General features: G+C 40.6%; 1 protein-coding gene across 3 annotated transcripts; it reads right to left on the minus strand.

Annotated features, from left to right (window-relative positions):
- Positions 1 to 376: 376 nt before the first annotated feature.
- On the minus strand, positions 377 to 20,982 carry LOC110058688 (uncharacterized). Of its 3 annotated transcripts, XM_020765341.2 has the most exons (8): positions 20,660 to 20,982; positions 14,132 to 19,149; positions 11,919 to 12,158; positions 9,651 to 9,752; positions 9,083 to 9,160; positions 5,632 to 6,264; positions 2,614 to 3,549; positions 377 to 2,024 (listed from the first exon to the last, which is right to left on the minus strand). In XM_020765341.2, the coding sequence occupies exons 2-8, from the start codon at positions 18,954 to 18,956 to the stop codon at positions 1,849 to 1,851; spliced, it is 6,990 nt and encodes a 2,329-aa protein (XP_020621000.2). In that variant the 5' UTR covers positions 18,957 to 19,149; positions 20,660 to 20,982; the 3' UTR covers positions 377 to 1,848. The 3 variants fall into 3 exon arrangements, with proteins under 3 accessions (XP_020621000.2, XP_020620999.2, XP_020621001.2); XM_020765340.2 differs by lacking the exon at positions 20,660 to 20,982 and having other exon boundaries at positions 14,132 to 19,310; XM_020765342.2 differs by lacking the exon at positions 20,660 to 20,982 and having other exon boundaries at positions 2,623 to 3,549; positions 14,132 to 19,307.
- Positions 20,983 to 21,640: the final 658 nt, after the last annotated feature.

Consider the following 21,640-nt stretch of genomic DNA (forward strand, 5'->3'; position numbering starts at 1 on the left):
TAAATTCATGTGTCTGTCCGGTTATTGACAATGAAAGTTAGCCAATGAGCCCGTGAGGATTTCGGCAGTTATCGTAAAGAAAGTAATTGGTTTTGCGCTAATACGCTACACGATTGGCTTAAAAATTCGCGCCGCTTTTTGATCCAATCAGAAGTAAAACCAAAACCAATCGTGACTCGTTCGCACTGGTTTTCCCGCGCTTTTCGTGAGCTACATGTAGTCACTTCGAGATTTGACTGGCTCATTGGATTGTCTGTGTCCTTTGTGATTGGCTAGAGCGATAACTTTGGTTTTGGTTTTACGGCACTCAATTGAAAACCTCTCTATCAAAGGAAATCTACAAAAACAAAACAATATAAAAAGATAAAAACGAAACTGACATCCAGACCTTTATTACAAATCACGAAGGTCAAGTAGCAAACGTTATATTAATAATATAGCACATAAAGTAGTTAAGACGTATAAATTTCCTATGCGAGGTCTGACACGTTGAAAGATTCCAAAGGTTACACACTTGTTTTAATAACGCTAACACGAACGAGAGTCTGTAAGAAATGACGAATGAAGAAATAATCTTCCACCCTAAATTCTAACTAAAAGAGGTACAACCTTCAACCTTAAAGCTGGGTTGTTCTTTTCTTTCTTATTGACTGTCAGAGAGCTTACTATTTCAGATCCGATTTCGTAAGCCCAAAAGAGGGTATTCAACGTAAAAGTTAAGACTAGTTGACATTTTTTTTTCCCAACAAGAATTTGAAAAGCAATTGATCTCTACTGCTGTTGTGATGTAACCTCATTTCGCTGCTAATTTCACGGACAAATTCCCGCGCTTTCCGCGGTCTGCACTGAAACAAGACAACTGACTAGTACAACTGTAGTCACACACCAAGAGCAGAAAAAAGTTGCGTATGATTTAATCAAATGCCTCTAAGATCTAAAACATAGCAAGCACTCTGACGATATGAAGAGTTCGATAAATTAATTATCTCGTCGAGTGATTACCATTGCCAGAGTAATTCACCAAAAACTCGCACTGGATAAAAGCGAATCGGCATCATATCAACAAATCAGTTTTGTTTGAAGCGAATACGATAAATTTGATATTACAAGGTAAAAATATGTTCATCTCCCTTCCTACATGTATCGTTAAACTCATCTTCCATAAATCCTGGCGTGTCAAAAATACCCCTACGATGCAATTGAACTGTCGTCTCCAACGTGAAACGATTTTAACTGGAATAAGCTAACGAAACGAATTATCGAAAACGATACATTGGCATTTCTTGGTAATGAGTGAAAATACCTACTTATTGCAAAGGTCGTTGAAAGAGAAAGTTCACAATAAACGTCTCCGAAGTTAAATACCTCGCAAGCAATTCTTTCGTTCGTTCCCTGAAGTTTGTATTTTGAGTTATGCAATAACGAGTTTACAGTAACACCTCAATATACGCGGTTGGTGGTCGACTCGATAGCTGTTATTTGAATACCCACACCCAAGGATATCGCCCACTAATATAAAGCTAGAACAAACTTGTACAGCATAATAAACAGTACCACATGGAAGAACTGATCAATAGCATTCATTTGAATGGTCGCACACTGGGGTTTCATCCACAGACGTAAAAGTTAGCACCACCTTGCACAACGTAATGAACAGTACCAAAGGGAAGTGCTGCTCAATAGCTTTCATTTGAATCGTTACACACTATAGGTTTGAGTAAGGGTTTGAGTGCTGGAGTGTGCAGATTCAGTCATGAAGAGTTAAATCGATATCTCAACATATAACTAACAAGCCGAACACAGGTCAACGCCAGATCAGCTGAGAATCAATTTAGATCTTCAGCAGGATCACTGTTTTCGTCCTTTGGCTTTTGCAGAAGAGCTTTGGGGGCTTTTACCAGGGACAACTTTATCAGGCACAAAGGTCACTTGTGGTGAGGACCTCGCAGAGGTTCTTGTGGGTGCTTTGCGGCGTTTACGGGGGGGAGATCCTTCATCGACGTCCGAGTCTTCTTTAGAGCCACCTAAACAGAAAGAAAAGAACAAAATGGTCACAGCAGCACCGCAACGAAAAAAAAAGTGTCGATGCAGTTGCCAACATTATCCTGACATGTAGCAATCCTACAACACAGTTTGTAGACGCAAATTGAAGTGCTGCTCTTCTTTTGTACTTGACGATCCTGAACAAGAGTTTGGCTCTGGCCTGTGTTATCACTTTCATTTGCAACTTGACATGCAATGTAAAACCTTATTTTTCATTTATATGGCTAGCCCCACAAGCGGGTATGAGAACACAAATCCTGCACTGTGATTGGCTATCCGAGCAGGCAAGATGGGGTTATCTTTCCCGCTCGGGATTGCCTGCTGTATCACGCAACTGAAATAGTGGTGCGCGTACGCCATAAGGTAAATACTTTATTGACCAAGATGGCTGGATATTAGACTCGATCTTCTTACCAAGGCCAGTATCTTAACCTCAGGGTTGTACCAGGCTTGTCATATGTAGCTGTCACAGGGCAGTTAATAACACAGTACATGTACAAAGCCTTGGGAATTGGCTTTCTTACTAATACGTTATTATTGTAAATTGTTACAGATAAGTTACAAAGATACCTGACTTACTGGGAGATGAAGTTTTCCTTAAGCCATATTCGTAGTCGGGGACATCTGGTGTTGACCTCCCTGATGGTGGCTTTGAAGACGCTGGTGTTCTCCTTGGTGACTGTCTCCTGGACTGAGCGTAGCTATGTTCATCCTGGAGAGATGATCTTCCCGGTATACTGCTTGCCATCTGGATGTCATTACGTCCCTCTGAGGAACCACCCACGGTACTTGTATCACCTCCAGTGTCCAAGAGCGATGAATCTCCTGCAGTGCTATTGTCAGATTCAACAGGCAAGTCCTCGAAACTTCTGATTATTTCTGAAACATCAAGGGGTGGCATTTCATTTGCTTTGTCACCTGAGCCATCCTCTTCAATGTCTTTCAGCAAACTGTCTAAAGTAAAATCACTCGGCAGCATGGATGATCCTAACAGATCAAGCTCAGTGTTACTGGAGGTGGATTGGTTACCGACGAGATCACCACCAGAGGCTGCAGCAGATGTCGACGCTTCAGAAGCAGCTGGGGCAGAGTCGCCATCTTCAATACTTTCTTTATTGCTGGCGGATTCTTTGTCGGTGGATGACTCTTTGAGAGAATCACTTGCTCCGTCAGAACTGGGCACCTCACCAGATTCTTTTGACCCTGCAGCACCCTGCGAGTCAGCGTTATCTCCAGCAGTCAGTCCAGTTCCAGATCCTGACTGTTTACTGGAAGCAGAGCTATCTTTAGCGGACAAGTTAAGAGCTGAGGTATTATTGACGACTGAAGCTAAACTCCTTGCACTGCGGTCCACTGACGCGCTGGAGCCCGATCCTGTAGTTGGTTTGCTGCGGTTGCTTTTGCCTTTTGTTGCAGCTGTGTTAGCTTTGCCTTCTTGTGTACTCATTATGGGTCCCTTTACTGATTGGACTGCTGAAGTAGGCTCACCTGACTGGCCAGCGGGGCCTTGAATGAACAAACAAATGAACAACTTAACATCTAAAATCTCGTGTAACTGTGGGTCATATGATTACCTCCTTTTAGTCACAGCGGGAGGAAAACGGGGGGGGGGGGGTACTCCTTTGGTACACCTTTTATTGAAGGTACCCCCTTCACGTACCTTGTACTAAAGAACGCTGCATCTCTTTTCTAAACCCCTGTAATGAAGTTAAAGAACAATATTGTGGGGGAATATCAAGCATTATTAAAGACGTGATCATTGGATAATGCAATTCGAAAGTTTTCATTGGCCTAGACATCATGGGTTATGAGCCATTATACCATGTTCTATTCCACTCATGCTTGTTGGACGTCGTGGAATAATTGTTAACTACCAGATACAGACATGAAGTGGACTTGTGTAGAACTGCACGTACATAAATTATCAAGCTAGAACCTTTAAGGTCAGCACACACGAGGTGACAAATCCCCAAAACTAGTCCATGCAACAAGTTTATAAAAGAGTCTACATGAGGGGAATGGTTGCAGAGACTACACCCTTTTATCCCCCCCCCCCCCCCCCCTGAGGGGAGAGCTACTCTACAAAGTTCTGTACAAGGAGGCTCTGTTCCTAGGTCCCCCTTCCCTATTTTGACAGAAAAGGTACCCCTTACAGTTTGGTATGGTTGGTGCCTTGTCCCCTGGTGTGTGCTGACCTTCAGGCTTCTAGCTTGATTATGTACATGCAGTTCTACACATCTCCACTTCGTGGTATACCTTTAATTGAAAACAAGGTACCCATTTCACATACTCATATAACTAGCTCATATTATGAATAAATTGCCAAATAAGGAAGTCTTCTTGTCATTTTAATGTAGTGCCTAATAAATTAAATGATACAGCCATAAGGTGCATCTGTTCAAAATATTTTTTTTACAGGCCCTTCAAAATAACTAAATGACAGATTTCCCTACCTTTTCAAATACCTCAATTTGTGGAATCCCTACCCTATTATAAATCTTAAGCCTGAAAAAGGTACCCCGCTCCCCACATAGGCCATTATAGGGAGTAGCCCCCCCCCCCCCCATGACTGTTTACATGCAGAGACTAATAATTAGTATGTGCAACTATTGCACAAGAACATAGAAAAAGCTAGGGGCAAAAGGTATTAATTCTTTCCCTCTGCAGCTTTTCCAAAGGGAACCCAAAATATTTATATAGTTAATAATACACATGAAAAAATTACTCGATGCTGATTGGCTAAGAGCAGTGCAGTTCAAGTGTAACACCAGTGCAAAAAATGTAACATCAGTGCAAAAAGTGTAACACCAGTGCAAATTACACATCGAAATTCTGGATTATGATTGACTGTAAGAAAATAGCAACTTTTCTAAGAAAATGATATCATGTAAAATGATGATGAAAATTTTGTGCTGAAACTTTGAAAAAAGTTTTCTCAAATGAGAAAAAATGGCTTCGAGAAAGATCTTCCGGCACTTCCTCCGCGCGAATTTTTTCATGTTTACATTATTAATAAGTAATCATACGGTTTTTCTCGTTCAATTTGGAGTTAATTTGCACTTATGAGTTTTTCAAAAAGCTGAAATTGCACTCGCCGAAGCGGCTCGTGCAATTTCAGCTTTTTGAAAAACTCACTCGTGCAAATTAATTCCAAATTGAACTCGAAACCGTATGATTACCTATACTAACTTCACAATGTAGCATTGGAATAAATCAAGTGAATAAAACTGCAGATAGTTCAGCTACATTATTTTATGTTTGTTCCCCCCTCCTCTCTCTCTCTCTTCTGATTTTCCAGATAACATCTAGTTGTTACTTTTTGTCAGTAGTACTTCTACTCCCCTTGGATGGGACACTTGTCCATCACAAGGTTGGCCCCCAGCATAAAGTTTGCCGGCACCCATTTACACACATGGGTGGAGAGAGGAACTGTGAGAGTACAGTGTCTTGCCCAAGAACACAACCCAATGTCCATGGCCAGGACATGAACCTGAACTGCTAGATCAGGATTAGAGCGCACTAACCATGAGGCCACCACATCTACACAAAGGTGCAAAGGTAAATGTGTAAAAAAATCAAGCCACAAACCTGATGATGATGTACTTGTGGCTGAGACATTCTGCATTGATGATGCCTTTGCTTTTGTCCCCGTCACAGCTCCACTTGAGGGCGCAACCATAGTGATCACCATCTTCCTGCGGACAGTCTGTGACTGACTGGCAATAGACTTGGGCACTTTATCAGCTGGAAGCAGTAGTAGCGGTTTCTTACCTCCAGTGCTCTCAAGCTGTTCAGCTGATGTCAACGTTTGGATAGTGGGACTGCCGTTTGGGTTGGATGATGGAATGAGAACAAGGACCTGTGAACCTTGCTTTGGCTTTTTAGCCTTTTTCTTGTCACTGCTCCTGGTTTTCATGCCATCCCCTTTCCCTTGCTGGATATACTGCTCTACAAGTTTAGGGGAAATCCTCTCCACAGGAACCAAGAACAATGGAGAACCTTTCGTTGTTGGGAGGGGAACTGAAGAAACTCCTTTTTTGCCTGCACCACTGGTGTAGATTGTTGCCTTTGCGGGGATTATAGATGAAGCACAGGTTTTGGATGATGGGTCTTCCACACTAGTTGATGGCTTGCTTGTTGAGCAGGAAGATGTTGGGGTTGCCTTGGCAGAGGTGGTACTACATGGAGATTTTTCAACAGCAACAGAAGATGTTGTACCCGCTAAAATACAACAAATGATAATAATTATTCTGCCGATAATGCCAAAGAACTTAACACTAATATATTTTCTTTACAACTTTCTTGTATCAGGGTGTAAACTCCCCCTCTAGATACATGTACCACTCATCTCAGAAAAGGACTTTTCCACTTCCCAAAGAACTCATCTAACTGGACGAGATAAATATACCTCATAAGTGATCATATTCTTGATGCATCTACACAATACATGCACTTGCCTTAAAGAACACATACATGTATATGACTCTTAGCTTTGTTCACCAAGGTGCAAAAAGTGGCTTTGAACATGTAAGTAGTGCTTCTTTCCTTCACATATCAAACTTTAACTTCAACAAACTTTGCACTGTTCATGTAACACATCACATTCAACACCTCATTTTTCAGCTTAGTAATGAAAATAGCCACAGGTCACATTATTTTTTTATCTCATTGTTTTCTTGTGTTATATTGTGTTAAAAGGCACCTACAAAATCAAAACATAATTTTGTCATTCTTGAGTTAACTCTTTAATTTGTCTGTTGGATACAAAAATGTATTAGCAATAGACCATTACAATAACTGCAGAAATTCATGCACGCTCATTAGGCTAATTTTCATTGTCAATAAGCAGACAGACACATGAATATATAATTTGTGTGATTTGCCAACGTGCGAGAGCAGAAAATTTGACAATTTTTTACTGTAAGAAAGAAATTGATGTTAGTTTTTCATGCATCTGTCCTGTTATTGACGATGAATTTTGACATAACATTGTCAAAGTAGTCTGCAGATCCACTCGGTTATCACATTGTGGATCCACAGCTACCGTACTTTGATAATGTTATGATGAAATTCATGATCAATAACACAAGCCTGCGAATAACAGTCAGTCATTGGACAATAAATTGTCCAGTAAATTTGAGGTTTTGACAGGTAAAAGCTTAGCCTGGTAGGACACTCTGACCAGGCATTTCTGCTGCAATGAAAAATATTTTAACTGGAAATTTGTGGCCGAATATGGAACATGTTATTGTATTATACCGGTACTAGCTGTCAGACAATATTACACAAAAAAGCTTTGTCATCAGTTTCGTTTTTTATTTCATTTCTGAGAAATTATTTTATCATGTGCAATGCATTGTCTCAAATGTCACGTCAAGTTGCATTCTTGTCCCCAGAGGCCACGCCTCTGGGGATGAGAAAATAATAGAAAAGCCATCATTGGGACTTTGATTACTGGCCGCCTAATAGGGGTGACCATTTATAGGTGTCTGCCTACAAGTAATAGGGGTTTGACTGCAGTTAGCATGATAACAGAATAATTTACATTTGAAAAGTAGTTAACAAGGTTTGTATCATGACAAAGTCAACTCTAACCTTGCTTCTTTTCACAGACCTGACCACTAAACAAGGGACTGTAAAATGGCTTTCAGCCCGTGTCTTATTTGATTCAGATATCAGTAGCCTCCTCTGCTTCCGCCCCATATAGCACACACAAAAAGTCTCGCATTGTAAAAAATACCCAAGGTTAGTAAAGAATCCAGTCGGACAAAAAAGACAGCACTTACATGTATCTAGTATGCACATCATCCAGAAAAATAACAAAGCATGGAAATTTTTTTTCTTTCTGTGTGGACTTTTGACAATCATCATTTCTAAAAACTATTGTAACTTAAGGCCCAAGCATTGCTATTTTTGTCATTTGTACATGTATGTATTTATGGGATAGACGCATTAGAAACCACTGCAGTTACTAACAGCCTTTTCAATAACAGCTTCGTTTTCTTTTGTAAAGATAAACAAATTTGAGCAATAACTGTACGATGGATTAGTGAGATGAAAACAGTTTTACACCCGGACAACATTAACGTAAGTGCAGCTGAGTAGAAACCTTTTTAATTAGAAGCGAAACCCTGATACATGTATTTTACAAACAAAGTCTTTGAATTGATTCTCTGGTAGAATGAAGAATTTTCTTCAGTCTAACCAAATTTAGAGTAAAATGTATGGATTTAAGCCAGAGCTGGAAAAAAAAATATTACACACATGTGGCATAACATGAGTTCTTTCAAATCCCTGTTTTGGCCAGACATATTTATTTACCAATAATAATTGGTCCATCATTAATTAGTACATATTAATTTGCACACACAAATAGTCTGATGACTAAATTATTGATAGAAACCAAACCACAAGATAACAAGGATTTTGAAAGTTTCCCAAGAATTTATTTATAATAAACAGGGGTTTTACAGTGTAACCAACAGTGAACCACCATTATAATATTATATTTATAATAAACACATTTTTGCAGTCTCTTGGCTTTTTATTATACTGTGGCTCCACCATATGAATCTCCTGTTGTGTTATGAAATGTTGTGGTTAAATTTTGCCATTGGTACAATTTGGTATTCTAATGGCCAATTCCCCCTTTGAGCCATGCCTGCAAGGATTTTTCATAGCAGCTGTATCCATCATCTCAGACTGGATATTTGTTTTAATGAATACAGCCACCATGACTCCCTGCAGACACATGTCATAGAGGGAATTGGCCATTTGTTCTGGTGTAAGGTAATATATTATAAGGTGTATCAAAAAATAAAACAGAAATACAAATTTGTACCAAGGGTTATATTGAACCACAACATACGCACAAGATGACTTCTAAATTGTAGACTTGCACTGCCCAAGTTGCATCAAACTATGTTACATTGCAGTCTAATACAGAGTCATTCATGTTACAAGTACAATTTTATACACATCAACTCTGCACGCACACTATGAATGTCATACACAGTGACTAAGAGCTGTTGATACATACCTTTAGTGGCCACATCTGAAGATTTAGGATCTTGTTCCTGGTCCACACTCATGAGTACAACACTGTCTGTATCAGGTCCTACAAGTTACAAAAAGGTTCAGTCAAAAAGGAGTAGACTGATCTCATCTCATCATGGCTTAGTCCTGTGAAATGTGAGTCATGTCACAACTGTGATGTTGATAACTTGCTAAGGTGGCTTCATTTAGGTGACAATTATCCTGGAAAAGCTCAACCGTGCTTTGAACATCACAGACCTACCCTGTAGGTGTATAGATTTATGGGTATCATCATGAATTTGTCAAAAGTGTTGAAGGTAACTTGTAATGGATCACAGGGACACCATGCATGCTGTATCAATTTATGGGTATCATGAAGGCGAATTTGTCAAGATCCCCTGAAAATGTGTTAGAAGGTAACTGTTGATTGATCACAGGGAGACCATGCAGAATTCCACCCCAAGGAAGTAGTAATATATTACTCTTCAAGTAGCCAACAAGTTATCACAGAAACCACAGTTGAGTTCAGAGAAAAAGAAAAAAAACAACAAACTATTTGTAGCTTAACTTACCATCTGTCTCATCCACAACAGGTTGCGGAGTAGTCTCTTTCTCGGGTACACTCGTTGAACTTGTGGCTCTGTTTTTCTCTTTTTCAGTTTCTACGTTGACAACTAAGGAGTAAAAAAACCTGAATTATAGATTTCTAATATTGCACATTTACTGGCAACAAGTAAAGAATGCTCAAAAATTTTAACGCAGAGTTTTATTTCGCCGTGCATACAGTGGATTAACATGTTGCTGCTTTCATGTGTATGATCTCCTGGAAGAAAGATGATCACGTCATGTTGATGTGGAAGTAAGATTATAAAAGTCAAATTATTCTCACATTTGATTGGTTCTCAGAGCTGCTAATAAGGGCCATAACCCGGCCCGTAGCCAGCTGTAATGCCTGAGCATATGCAATAGCCTCGTCTCCTACTGGAGGCCAGACACATGGAGGAAAACAGTGGAAATGGAGATTAAGGAGAAAGGATTAAAATTTTGCGCAGAGGCAGCATCAGCTGTAGTGAATAGGATAGCCTGGAAGCAGAGAGGCAGCAGCCCAGTTCTTCACTAGGAGAACAGAACAATGATGATAATGAAGATCAAGACCAATGGTAAATCCAAACTTAATGACAGCCCTGGTTCTACTTATAATCTACTGGAGGACAGACATATAGATGACATCATTAAAACATATGTTTTTCTTTCTTCATTATATAAAACAGATAGATTCCATGTTGCCATGCGTCTGTTCAGTAATAGCTTACAGAAGATGTCAAAATGTGGTAAGAACTTTAGTCACACACTTGCCTAGCAGCTTGTGTGCCACCTTTTTGTTCTTGCCACGTGTTGACGTCATCTGTGCTCTATTATCTAAACAGAAACATGACAACATGGCATCACGGCATCTATTAATGGTCAGGAAAACTTTCTGCGATTGGGAGAACAATGTTCATGATCAAGGCTGTATGTGTAAGTGTACATTGTACATGTCTACAGAGTAGATAACCTCTTGCCAGGAGATACCTCTTGCAATGGGATCATGCCCTTGGGACCAAAAATTGTCTTCTTCCACAGGTGTCCATGAATTGCAACTTAAGAATGTACTCTGTTGGTGTGTGGCAGGGAGTGTGACTTAGTGTTTGTTAAGGGAGCTGTCCGTTAGTAAAGGTTCAACTGTATCATTGTAATATACACTCAGAAATTTACAAAAATGTAGTTCAAATTGTCAGATCTTGAAAGCAACTGCATTAATTAAAAACTTTACTTGCCAGCACTTTTTTTTTCAACAAACCCTGCTTTGTGTACATACAAGTATATATTTGTAAGCTCAATATAACCCTTGGTACAATTTGTCATTTTTTTTTTGTTCCTATACAATTATAATGTACTGCCATATGCCAGAACAAAGAAATAAACAGTAATTAAAATTGTACCAATGGTAAAATTGAACCACAGGATATACATATAATTAGATTTGGCAATCCAGAGTGAAGAAAAAACATGCATGTATGTACATGTACAAGTATACATGAAAACTATTAGGGATGAAAAGGTCAGAAGAGTTGACTTGGACTAGAGAAATACATGTATATTACATGATACACTGTTTACATAGCCTGCAAACACCAGGAAAAGTTTGGGAGAATTCCAAAGTTGATATATAAATTCAACTCCTAGGGCTAAGGGTTTACAAAAGCTTATAAATTTGCATCACAACACACATCACAGTCTATCAGACTAGCTTCTTCTTGCATCTTGAACCCTTTAATTTCCAAGTGTTAGTTATGAAAAATTGTGGCTTCTTAAATATAATTTGAAACACTGTTAAGTAGAGAGGTGACGAGAATTTCTTCTCAAATCATTGCTTGGAAATATTTTCAGCCTTGATGTCCCACCAAATTGCCAGAACCAACATCAGTATAGCAATCATTATGAGTGTACAATTAAGGATTAACACTACAAGTGATATTTGAAATTCTCTCAAAATTGCACGAGCCTTCAAGCAAGACAGTGTTATTTGAGGGAATTTCAAAATATCTGCAGTCCTTTTTAATTGCTTGCACTTGCTTACAGTTACTCTGACTATTTATTGCATGGCTGAGAAAATGGCAAATTCACATGTGTTAATTAGGTTACTTTGCACTGCAGTGCATATTAAAAACTGATGATAAATTGGCCAGCTCTCAGCCAAACTCAATAAAGTAATCTTGTCAGTCATATAATAAATGGAGATACAACTTTCTTACATGAAATCCACTAAAAAGAATTGCTCTTTACACTATACACTGTACCTGGTGTCGCTGTTTTATCAGATGTTTGTGCCAAGTTTGATTTTCCTGTTTGGTTCTTATTCCTTTCTTCGGCCTGGATTATATTACCTTGTGTGTCCTTTATTGAGCCGCCTGCTTCAGCAGATTTCCTTGCTTTATTTGCTCCATTTGGCTGACTTCCATCTCTCTGAGAACTCTTTTCAGAGTTTTCTGTCTGTCCTTTGTTACTTTCTTTAGTCTGGCTTGCACCTTTCTGGGAATCTATTCAGGATTAATGAAAAAAAACAAACAAACAAAAAAAAAAAAACAGTGTGAATGGTAAAATGATGGAGCTGTTAAATATCTCCTTGTAGCGAGTACACTACATCATACAGTCTGCATTAGTGTATTGTTGGCCATTTACCCTGGCAGTTGAACACAAAAATATTTCAATGTTCATTGGTTTTTTGAACAGTTAGCATATAAAGGAATTTACATGTTCATGTAGGACTTTTGAAGACTACCTGAACCTTTCAAGAACTAGCAACAAATCAAATTACACATCAAGATAAAAGGGAAATACATCCTTCAGGATATTAGTAATATGCAGTTACATGTACCAGAGAAAATTAAGCAAAACAATTGTTAGCAATTGACCTGGAAACGACATGTATGCCTGACAATCACTTGTTATAAAAAAGTTGCTCAAGACATAATATCACCATTTTGTCAGTGAGCTTGTTTTTTATAGCTTTTAAATGAGGCTAAATGTAATTTAGGCTAAGTTAAACATGAAACGAGATTGCTGGCAAGCAGTCTTCCACAGAGTGAGTTCAGGGTGGCTGGGGGATTTGTGCAGGGGTGCAGGGATTTTGCAGCTCAGCTTCTGATGTCAAATCATTCTGCATGCTTTTCGCTGCTGGACAGTGCTTTTAATGCTGTAGTGCAAAGCACGTGATGCCTATGTCAGAACCTGACAACGCAGTGTATGAAGAGAACAATGCTTATGGAAACAAGAACACAGCAAAATATTGTGTGCTGACTTATTTGCAGAGGTCTTTCGATAAATCTAGCCTACGAACTCACACATATTTCTGGCTGTAGCTTATCTCCGCCGAAAATAACGTCTGCGAACCTGAGCCAGAAAACAATTTCTGTGACGTAATGACTTTTGTTTCTCCTTGGCCAATCAGATTCCATAATAGAATGCAACTCGAGTGCTCCTCACAGCGAATACCTCGTGCAGTAGTTCTGGGGCTACTTGAGCTAAACTGTGATTGGCTTAAGTAAAATTCCTACATCACAGAAATCGTTTCCTGGCTCAGGTTCGCAGACGTTATTTTCGGCGGAGACAAGTGACAGCTGGAAATATATCTGCGTTCGCAGGCTAGATAAATCAAAAGAGAGGAAAATAATTTCATGATATCAACATTTTTATCACTGTGCAGCCCCCTGACCAATTTTACCACAAAAGCACCAGAAGTTACCACAATCACTTAAATTCTCCACATACTGTTAACCTACAAACAAGCATACAGGAGAGGAGAATTTTGCAAATGATCAGCACATAATTTCTCTTCAGAATATATTTACATCATCAACAATTACCAGGTGGTTATGAGAATTTCACAACTGATCAAAAAGAAAATTTGATAAACATATTAAATAAATCATCACCCAAAAGGATATATAAATTATAAGGAGCATTTAATAATTTTAATGACACAAAGAAAACAAACATTCTCTGGCTCAACAATGAATACAGCAGCCTAATCACAATTTATGCTTTAAATTTGCTTCACTTTGTCTTTTAAAGACCAAAGTTATGGTACTTTTGACCAAGAGATGGCCATATTAATCAATAACACTCATTATAAAAATTTGGGAAAAGCCTTCACATGAGTTTTATGGTGATTTCATGACATTCACAAGAAATTAAGAACTTCTTCAGGGCAGTCAGTAAGGGCCGTAATCTGTAGCACCTACATGTAATATGGCTAAGTATGCTAGATGGAACCTTGATGTTACCGGTGAACATGACTGTAGTCCATACAATTCACTCATAAAGTAACAAGTTTGTTGTGGGGGCTACAGGTGAATCAAAACGTAATGACAGCCCTGTTCTCTAACAAAATCTTATATTCCCTGTCTTTTTCCTGGCAATTATTAGTGATTATTTCCTAACTTTTGGCAATCCTGATTGATCAGATCAGTGCATGAGAAACCTGAAAACTATAATTAAATGTCTAGATTACCTGTGTTATCCACTCGCTGTCTCTTGTTTTTATCATTCTCCATACTGTCAGCTGGACCTGGCCTCTTATAAGAATCTTTTGTTTTGACAGCAGCATTTTGTGAGTTATTTGTTGGTCCAGCTGCCTTTCCTGTAGGCACTGCAGGTTCGTCATCAGGAACTTCAATGTCATCTGCTGCATCGATAGCAATCACCGTTTTTGAGGAAGATGAGCGTGAAGTTGTCCCCAATGGATTCTTTATGCTCATCCAAGTGTCCTGTATCCTTTTGAATGTTGGAAAGATGTTTATTCCAAGTATCTTGGCTAGTTCTGGACCGATACCATTTCGAAGGATTTGAACATATCTTTGCCTTGGAAGGACAAGTCTACTCAGCACTTTCTTACCAAACAGGCCAAAATCATCAATGTGCTTGTCCAACAATGCTGGCATGACATAGGCACGGAAGAAGCTTGGATGGGCATGACAATCAGCAATGATAACGGCATTGGCGGCATCCTTGGGTTTATTGTAAATAAATTGTTTCATATCTTGCTCTGAGTAGTTTTCCTTCCTTGCAATTTTCTTGGCCTCTACTGACCTCACTTTTTTGACAATTCGACCCCATTTGACTGCAAATGGAAGACTGAAATCCAACATGTTAGTTTCGTCAATCCCATCTTCATCATTATCATCATCATCACCAAGGTCTAGATCTTCCAGGGTGATAAACTTCCTTTTCTTCTTAACTGCATCACTTCCTGTTTGTGGCGTGGAGTTTGAGCTCCCAGCTGAGGTGGCATCAGAGTTGCCAAAAGTATTACCTGAAGATGAAGCTACCTCAGAGGAACTTGCTTTTCCAGTTTCTTTGACTTTACTGTCCGCATCTGTGCAACATTCGGCATTGGTTCCCTCACCCTTTTTGCTTGACCTTGCCACCTCTTTGACCTGATTGCTGTCCTTTTCTAAGGATGTTTTCTCCTTGTTTGCATCTTGATGTTTGCTACCACCACTCCCTGGTTTATCTGTTACCATGGGAACATCAAGTGTGTCCTTACTAGTGCTAGCAGTTCTTGTACCACTACCACTGTCAACATCTATAGTTTCTACTTCTCTTCCTTCACATGCGCCATCTGCTTTGTTTTTTGTAGTCTCTTGTTGCTGGCCCTCCTTCACCTGGTTTTCAGGATCCATTTTAGATTTTTCAGTTTGGTCACTGTCTCTGACAGTCCCTTTTTCATCATTGATTAACTTTGCACTATCCACTTTGTTTCCAACTTCATCTCTTTTCTCAACAGTGGCTTCCTTAACTTGGCCTTTCTCACTGCCAGTCTTGGAATTGTTTCCGTCTTCTTCAACATCCATTGCAGCAATTTCTTTTCCTACATCAGAAGGTTTCTCAGTAATTTTATCCTCCTGTGTTGCATTGGCAGATTCCTTGACACTTCTCCCAGCGACCTCGCAATTTTTTTCAGCATTTGCATCAACTGTTGCATTGTCTTCTTTGCTGACAAGATCAATTATTGGTTTTTCACCTTCTCCTGCCTGCTCTCCTTTCCTTGATTTTAGCTCTTTGACATTGCTGCAAGAGTTGGTTTCACTCTGGTCATCCACCATTATCACATCAGATGACTGCAATTTTGAAGCTTTGCTGCTATCATCAATCTCCATTGGCACTGATGTCATATCTTTGGGGGTAGATTCATCAGATATGTGTCCCACATTTTCAGTCTGCTTGGGCTGCTCAGACGGTTGATCAGCTCCGGATTTACCATCAGAAGATTTTGCACATTCATTTGCTTCAACAGATTGCGGCTCACCATCTTTCTTTTCACCTTCTTTGCCTTTACCATCTTTTCTTGGAAATGATACTAACGAAGTGGGGGTGACATCACCAGACTCTTTACCTGACTCTGCTGACTTCTCTTCTACTGGAGGGGAATCACTGGCGTTCTTGTCTTCTACTGTTATTGTGTCATTATTAGTAGTTCCAATGCTGGAGTCATTATGATTAGCCAAGCCAGCTCCAGTAACTGAAGTTCTTGTGGCTGATTTTTCGGCATCTGAGTCTAAACAAATGGTGTCCACAGTCTTCTTTGCTGTTGCAGAACTTCCTGCATTTGGATTAGTGTCTGTCTTGGGTTGAGCTGTGGAGCTTTCTGGTTTCTGGTCAGTGTTGGCTGCGTCTGACGGCAGTGAATCTTTACTGCCTTGTTTATCAGCTCCTGGAGTGGTTTCATCACCTTGTGAAGAATTATCTACATCTGACGTTTTTGCATCTGCTGGTTTGCTTCCATCCTTACTGCTACTTTTTGTCCCCTTAGCCTGGTCTTTGCCTTGCGGCAACAAAATCAACTCCAGCAATTTGGCTTCCACCTCCCTTCTAAAGCGTTCAAACTCTGTGAACATTTTAAAAGCGGAAATGCCGCCAGACTGAACACGAAAGGATTTTTGTTCCAGTAACTGAAAAAGTGAGATCATTTTGGCCACTCGAGGCTTGACAAGATCCAGAAATTCGTCATCTGGAAGGCGTCTAAAAAGTTCACGTAACCGCGCCCTCCGGTGCGAATCAGCAATTTCCAAAGGCAAAAAATTGTCGCATGCAATTGATGCCTTCTCCGTGGGAACTAAATACTTGTGAGTAGGATTAAAATAGTAATGTTTTCGAAGAGCTGCTCTGTTTGGGTAAGCCTTCTGGCACGTAGGTAAACCACATACGTTATTATTTTCATGGCACGCCCGACAATATCTGCAGCATCCCCCAGCACAAAAACTGACAGAAGAACTTTTAGCTTTTGTTGCTGTTGGTTTGCTTTCTGGTTTGGCCACAGGTGTGTTGCTTGAGGTAGCAGGTACTAGTGAAACATGTACAAGCTGTGTGGGTGCCATTACTGGAGGCATTTTAGAGGCTGGCAGAGAAGGTGCAGTGGACTGAACAGTTGCATTTGTTTGACTAATTAAATTCACAGTAGTAGTCTGTGGGGCAAATGTTGGTGTCACTGGTGTAGCCGAAGAGGAATTGCCCTGAGAGGCCTGTACCTGCAGTGGCATTCTTATCAAAGCTGTCTGTGTTCCAGAATTAACTGGAGATTGGTTTGGTCTAAGGAACGTCCCTGAACTAAGAACGATTAAAGGGGTTCTTGCAATGCTAGTAACAGTTGTTGTTTGCTCCACAGTTTTCGCAGTACAAGTTGTATCTAATATTGCAGATGTTGGTGCTTGTGATTTATCAGGAACTGTAGAATTTTGTGCTGGTTCTTCTGGCGTTGGCAATACTGGGGAAGGAGGTGGAGAACCTGAGAACGGCTCATCAATAGAATCAGGAACTGTTACAGAAGGTGAAGCTTCGGATGTGGATGATAACGAAGACGAAGACAAAGATGGAGGGCTGTTTAGAACCCTTTTCTCCTGAAGAGCCTTAATGAGGGCATCTCTTGCTGAGTTCAAAGGAGACTGATTAAGAGGTGCAGCTGATGAAGTTACCACACCAGAAGCTGACTGATTACCACCATTCACAACGAGACTATTGGTATTAGTTACAATTTGCGGCCCTGTGGATACTGAAGACACTATTGGTGTTACTGAGGAGACCTGACCTCCTGTTCTTAAATCTGACTGCGAAGGTACACGAGGTGGCATTGGTGCCATAGCTTGAGGCTGCTTTTGTGCAGGATGCAGTACATGCATACTGGGAGCTTGGGTTAAACTCGCAGGAGTCACCTGATGGGTTGGTCTAGCAGCACTCAGCACAGCTAAAGAACTCTGTATGGCTTGTTGAAGCTGATTTGCAGTCAGAGGAACAGATGTCTTGGTGACAGTGGTTAATGCTGCTTGGATTGCTTGTTGTAACAGACTTGCATCTACTCCCTTTGATTGGCTGATTATTGTAGCTAGTGCGGTCTGAAGAACTTGTTGAAATTCACTGGTGTTAAATGGCTCAGTGGCTGGCAAAACAAACCGAATGTTTAGAGGCTTTGGACCTGAAGCACTGGATATTTTTACAGTCGATGCCTGCACTTGAGATACTGGGACTCGTGTTGTGGTTACAGGTAAGTTTGACGCAGCTGTCGTAGGATGACTAGTATTGAGTGTTGTCATCCTAGTATTGGGTGCAGCTCTTAAATGAAGTGGTCTTAGAGTGACCGGCTTTGATGTAGTGGATCTAGTGCTCCTTGCTGCGGCTCCGCTTAAAACTGTTTGCGCACCGGTGGCTAAGGATCGAACATCAACAATCTGCGGACCACTGCTTGCAACACCAGAACCAGGAAAACTGACTGAACTCTGGGCAGTGGGAGCCACAGAAACTATTTGCGAAGGCATTGATATGGGAACTACCGGGTTTTGAAAGCTGGAAGGCTTCTTTGCAAATTTTGGTTGGTTTGTGTCTGTAGATCGAGCTGATTTCAACGAGCTGATGACATTTTCTAAGGTCTGCCTCGATCGTCCCGTCGCAGAACGAGCTGCCTCCAAAGATTTTGACTTAGCGATCGCAAGCGACGTTGGCGATTTCAGCGCCCTTGTCTTCGCTCGAGGCGCCTGCTCGAAATCACACTCTTGGAGAAGGGAGCTGAGGGAATACGAGACTTCACAATCCTCGTCTGACTCGGGTTCTTTCTTCACGGTGATCATTCCCATGTTTCGAACGCGAAGATTCACGGTTTCCGCCTTGTTTGCTTTCGTGTTCGTATTTGCCGCGAGACGCTTCGCGCCAGTTTGATTCGCTGCATGTAAGGCGGTTGCATTCCTGCCCGAGGAAGTCGAGAAACTTTCGCTTTGATAGCGAAACAGTCCCGATCGATCGCTATGGCCGACCACGTCGATCTCTGGAGAAGCGGAACGCTCATCCATTTGGTCGAGAAATACGAATTACCGACCGTTGTTTACAGCGTTGTTTTGAATCGATCGAGCTTCCCCAGCTCTCCGGCCGTTTTCAGTCGCAAATATCTGACCTCAATTTGATAGTTCCACAGCTAATCCAGTTGCATGACGAAGCCTGGATGACACAAATCGATTTTAGCCGTGTATCCCCAGAGTGTCCAACCTACAACAGACATGAACACTGGTGAAATCCCGCTTAATTTAACCCATCGCCATGTTGAATTCGACGCCGAGTCGCTTTCCTAAGAAAGACTTGTGGGTCCTAAACGTGTGTTCATTACGTCACGAGCGCGTGTTAAGGGGGCTCTGTGCACACTTGCACGACAACAAAGTGTAATAAATGTTGCGTAGTAAATGCCTTAGAAATGACAAATTTTTAAGAACCAATCGAACTCGAGAATTTTCGAAGCCTCCGTATTCGACTTATTTTGCCCACGTGGTGAAGATACGTTCGATTTTGTCAAAGTTGTTGAAATGAAGCGATTGGATACGAGCCACGGGTTTTCAGTGTTGACGGTTAGCCGTTCTGAGGGACACGATTTCAAATGGTTTCGCTTTTAAAATATTACTCAATTGCTAAAGTGATGATTGATGAAACTGAACAGGGGACACTTCATAAGACTTGTAAGTCAAACACTTATTAACGTTTATACAAAAACAAGCGATAGCTTTTGATCCAAGTTTTTGATCCAACTATCGCAGTGCGGAGCATTGGTTGCCAGCCACGAGTTTTGTGCAAATATAATTTGCATATGCATAATCGTAGCTATCAAATGACGGTGACCTCACCGTGTAGAACAAGCGCTTAGAGATTACGCTCCTTGAACGTTTAAATAGTTTGCAGCGCCGAAATATTCCGCTGTTGAGTTTCGCATCAGCAGACAAATTCAAAACATGCAAAATTCACACTGAAAATGTGTCAAAGGTCTAAACTCGAGCCAAATCAACGCCATGTGTTTTGAGACAACATTAAGACATAGATTCAGAACAAACACTTTTACAACGTTGCGGGGCAGCTTTTACAAGTCGCCTTACCTATTTACGAAATGAGAGATTTATGGTCTTTAATCGTAAACCTGATACTACAATCCACTTTCGTTAGACCGGCGGTTCGTGATTTTACATCTGAGATAATGCCTGTTGAATCGACGGAGCGAAACGCAAAAACCAATAAACATGGGCTAGGGAACCTCGCCGGCTGCAATGTCGCAATCGTGCGATAAAGGACTTTTGTCGTCGTAAATAAACGCAACCGACAACATTGTGTTCATACCTCTGTCATTCGCTCCAAGCATTCGGAAGAAAACTGAGGAGCTGGCTCGCGTTCATTCATAAAAATTCGACCTACTTTTTAGCTGCGAACTTCAATAAAATGGTTGCACAAAAAGCTGCGAAAGAATAACACTGAAATAGGTAATAATTTTCGTCGCTCTACAACTGAACCAGCTGATAAATTTACATGTCCGAAAACGGTTTCTCTCTTCGCGCTGTCGGGAAAAGCACATCGCTAGATCAGAAAGCTTGTTAAGTAGAAAAACCCGGTTGTATGTCTTGTGCACAAACTTAGCGAATTCTGTTTCTTTACATGCAGTAGTTGTCGGTTACGGAGGTTAATTTCCCTTATTAAAACAGACTTATTACTTGAGTTCGTTGCAATGAGTCGCGTTACGTACCTGGCTTGAATTCTCGCCTAAGCGAGGCTTGATGAATTCAACCCGAACATATTGACACTGAATTTCTAACGACAACAGTGAAAGCACGCCGTTATTGGCGGAGTATGTTGCTCAGTGCGAACTTGTCCGAGCAAAGAAGTAATTCGTGAGAGGACAGTGGCAGTTACGAACAGATATAAAGCTGCTCCAGAACGAGGCTGATAATTATCTTCAAACCTGCTCCTCGCAAGCGTGCGTTGATTTTGCTCGAACACTTTTGAGCAACTTTATGACGGGCGGCCACAAGCAGATTCTTCTTTTCGAAACGAACAGGCCGGTTTCGGCCAAGAGCTAATCGGAGGGGCACGCACTGAACACATCTTCGGAGATTTCCGGAAGTCCTCGGAATATTTTCGGAAGTTTTAATTTTCGAAGGACTTCCGTGTCGGTTCAGCGTTCAACGATTGAAATTAGTAAGCTTTGGATAAGCAGGCAAATTCAAAACGTGACTTCTACGATCAGTTCAAAATTTCGATGTATCAAAATTTGGGTTTTCGGGAACATAACAAAAAAAATAAATTGTTTACTTGCCGATGATGCGTTTTGTTTTACTTTCCGAAGTCAGTGATGGCGTGGGTCAAATGTATACACGCAGGCGGTTATGGGTAATTAGTTGGCCATAGACAAATTGACTGGACAGAAATTAACGCTGAGAGGAAAAAAAGTGATTTCCAAGTTCCTTATAGTAAGTGGAGAAAGCATAATGAATTGCATAATTGAATCTTTTGTTTTGTAACATAATCAATTGGAAAGAAACAATTTCATTCATAATAATAAAGTGGAGAGAGCATAATGAATTGGAGAAAACAACCATGATCGACAAGTAGAATTAAAGCTGGGAGCAGACCTTTGTAGCTCGCTCAGCCTTCATGCGCTCTGCTTAGTGCGTTTTGCACTTGAAAAGGTTGCAGAAGGTTTCATCAGAAAGTAGCCGTTGGATAC

Source organism: Orbicella faveolata, unplaced genomic scaffold, assembly GCF_042242905.1.
Source record: "Orbicella faveolata isolate gen_17 unplaced genomic scaffold, um_ofav_v1 contig_13, whole genome shotgun sequence".
Lineage (NCBI taxonomy): Eukaryota > Metazoa > Cnidaria > Anthozoa > Scleractinia > Merulinidae > Orbicella > Orbicella faveolata.